This window comes from Alligator sinensis, unplaced genomic scaffold (genome assembly GCF_000455745.1).
Source record: "Alligator sinensis unplaced genomic scaffold, ASM45574v1 scaffold242_1, whole genome shotgun sequence".
In the NCBI taxonomy this organism is placed as follows: Eukaryota; Metazoa; Chordata; order Crocodylia; family Alligatoridae; genus Alligator; species Alligator sinensis.
Genome location: NW_005842320.1, coordinates 38574 through 41958, shown reverse-complemented (window position 1 = coordinate 41958; position 3385 = coordinate 38574). Strand labels below are relative to the sequence as shown.

The 3385-nt window shown below is 47.0% G+C and overlaps 1 protein-coding gene across 2 annotated transcripts in view; it reads left to right on the top strand.

Moving 5' to 3' along the window:
• The window catches only part of POF1B (POF1B, actin binding protein), a 78830-nt gene that overhangs the window by 43047 nt on the left and 32398 nt on the right, over positions 1–3385 (top strand). For both annotated transcript variants that reach the window (XM_025209968.1, XM_025209966.1), the window contains exon 3: positions 1156–1257. In XM_025209968.1, coding sequence (XP_025065753.1) covers positions 1156–1257 — 102 coding nt within the window. The remainder of the gene's footprint in view (positions 1–1155; positions 1258–3385) is intronic.

Below are 3385 nucleotides of genomic sequence, written 5' to 3'. Positions count from 1 at the left end.
TCAAAGACTTTGCCTAGGATGGAGGTGAGACTGACTGGCCTATAGTTGCCCGGGTCCTCCTTCCTCCCCTTCTTGAAAATGGGGACCACATTGGCCCTTTTCCAGTCCTCCGGGACTTGGCCCGTGCGCCACGAGCGTTCAAATATTCCCACCAGTGGCTCTGCAATGATGTCAGCCAGTGCCTTCAGCACCCTCGGATGGAGCTCATCCGGGCCTGCCAGCTTAAAGGCATCCAGTTCTTCCAAGTGACTCTGCACCAACTCAGGGTCTGCGCATGGAAGTCTGGCGCCTTGGTGCTGCCTCTCTACAACCCCAGTGAGAGACTTGTCGTGTCTCTCTCTTAGGAACACTGAGGCAAAGAACTCGTTGAGGAGTTCAGCCTTGTCCCCCCTGTCCATCACCAATTGTTTCTGCCCATTTAGCAGGGGTCCTATTCCTCCCTGGGCCTTCCTTTTACTCCCTATATATCTAAAAAAACAATTTCTTGTTGTCCTTTACTTGGGATGCCATCCTCAGCTCCATGGTAGCTTTGGCCCGTCTAACTGCCTCCCTACAAGCACGAGCAGAGGAGGTATATTCGTCTTTGGTGATCTCTCCCTGTTTCCACTTTTTATGTGCTCCCCTTTTTGCCCTTAGGCTGCCCTGGATTTCTCTGGTCAGCCAAGGAAGCCTCCTGGCCCCTTTCCCTCTTTTACCTCGCATGGGGATCGTCTTGCTTTGTGCCCGAAGGATCGTTTCCTTAAGGCACAGCCACCCTTCTTGGGCTCCCATTCTTCTCATTCTTCATTTCTCGTACTGTGGGTCTGCAGTTGAGGAATCTGGAATGATAGATGTGACCTGCCCTTTATGTCCACAGTGCATATGCACTGTGTCTATCCATAGGGCTTATACACTTTCTGGAGCTACTGCTGATCAGAAATGCTCAAGCTCTTGAGTTCTCAAAGAGCTCCAGTTGCTGTAAAGTAACTTTATCTTATTAGTATATCTTTTTTTTTTTTTTTTAATGTATGCAGTCCTGTGTCATGTCTAAATAAAACCGTTTTTTTCAGTCTACAGGGTACTAATTCATAATGGGCCAAATGTATGTGTGGCATAGCCAGGAAGATGGTGTATTAATGTTTTGTGGTGGGTTTTTTTTTCTTACCTACTATGCAGGAGCCATTGTCTCCATTTCTGAGAGGAGGAAGCTTTTGCCCAGGAAATAATGTTATTTATGAAAAGACCATAAGAAAATATGAATACTTAAATCCCCAAAAGGTAAGCAATTTTTTGTTTTGTTTGTTTTTACTTACCTGTTTTACAATAAAATTGCCACGTTCTACAGTTGTCTCAAGTTTTTGCTTTTTATGGCATTAATATCTAGTCTGATAGCTTTTTGTATAAAATCAGGTTAAAACCTTGAAGTCAATGGAGGTACTTTTATGAGTGAGATGAGCAGGATTTGGCATGTTTAACTGTGTTTTTGCCCTAAAACTTCCTTTTAAAATTCAAGCATGGAGTCCCTGTGCCTTTGTCTTATGGTATCATTTGTTTGGTTTGTTTGTAGGCCCCTTATTCACCTTAGTAAGCACACAGTTGTAGTGATAGACCTCTCTAGCTTGTCCATAATTGGAAAACGAGGGTAGTCAAACATTGGAACAAATTACCTCGCAGAGGGGTAAACTTAAATTTTGGTGCCTGGAGTGGCACATTGGGAGAGTGCTTGCCTCCTTGTGCAGTCTGAGGCAGTGGCATGGGTAGTGTTGCCCTAGTCTGAGCTCCCCCAACACAGGTAATGGTGCGAGCATAGGCTCCTTAGAGGTTGCTATTCTGACACTGCCTCTGAATCTGTACCCAAATTACTCTATTGTTGCCTAGAAAAGCTGTGGGACCTTCATCCTTCAATGTTTTAAGAAGAGGTTAGATGAGCTCTTGTATGGGATGATTTGGATACGGGTAATCTTGCCTTGGAGCAGGGGGTTGGATTAGGTCAGGGGTTCCCAAAATGTATACCCACAGGGGTACGCAAGACATCTGGGGGGAGGGGGGCGTACGAGAGAGAAATTGTGTAATGGCAGATTTTAATTTTCATTATAATAATAATAATCAACGTTTTAAGGGGTTAAGATACAAATTTTACCTGGTAGGGGTACACAGGCAGCTGGTAAATCTGGAAGGAGGTATGCAATAAGAAAGACATTTGGGAACCTTTGGACTAAGTGGCTTTTTGGGGTCTTTTCCAGCCTAGTTTTCTGATTCTGTGCGTTCTAATTTTTGAAACTCTGCAGTATAGAAGGAGGTGGGGAGCAAACCTTTCCCTCTCTCATTGGCCACTCGTGGTCTAGGAGGAAAATAAGAAAAAAGAGGTCAAGGAAAGGGCACTTGTGAGAACAGACTGAACTGAGAGAACACTTAAAATGTGTAGCAGGAAAATCATCATCGAGGATTAGCTTCGGGTTAGAGGAGGGTCGGGCAGAGACGCTATGGGTCAAACTACAAGGGGGGTGTGGCAAAAGGGACCTTACAGTGGGTGTCTACTACAGACCACCCAACCAGGGGGAAGAGCTGGACCAGGACTTCTCCAGTCAGCTTATGGAGGTGGTTAGGTCAAGGGATGTTATTGTCACCTAAACTACCCAGATATTTGCTGGGAGGAGCAGACAGCCAGGTCTGACTGCTCGCGTAGGTTCCTGGCTGTATTACAGGACCTTCACCTTATCCAGCAAGTGCACAGTCCCACTAGGGGTAACGCCTTGCTGGACCTGGTCCTGGCCACGGGGGATGACCTGGTGAGGGGACTGAAGGTCCTTGACCACCTGGGCAATAGCGATCATCACCTGCTGGATTTCACTATCCAATGTAGGGCGTCAAGGGCTTACACCAAAGCTGAAGCCCTTGAATTCAGAAGGGCCAACTTCAATGAGCTTAGGAGACTAGTGGGAGAGGCACTGAGGGGCCCATAAGGTAGAGGAGATGGGAGTCCACGAGGGATGGTCGTACCTTAAGGGGGCAATCCTCTGGGCCCAAAGTATAACAGTCCCTGAGAGAAGCAAGGGGGGTAAGGGTGCTCAGAGACCCCCTTGGCTCAGCAAGGGCATTCAGCAATGCCTGAAGACTAAAAGGGAGGCGTACAACCAGTGGAAGGGAGGAACTATCACCAAGAAGGAGTACTCCTCCTTGGCCCGGGAGTATAGGAGGGCTATTAGGAAGGCCAAGGCAGAGATGGAACTCTTGCTAGTGTCCAGGATTAAGGACATCAAGAAGTCCTTTTTCAAGTACATTGGGAGCAAGAAGAGGGCACCAGGCAATGTAGGGCCCCTGCAAGACACAAACGGTAATCTGGTGGCCACGCCAGACAAGAAAGCTGATATTTTTAACAGTTTCTTTGCCTCTGTTTTCCTGAACA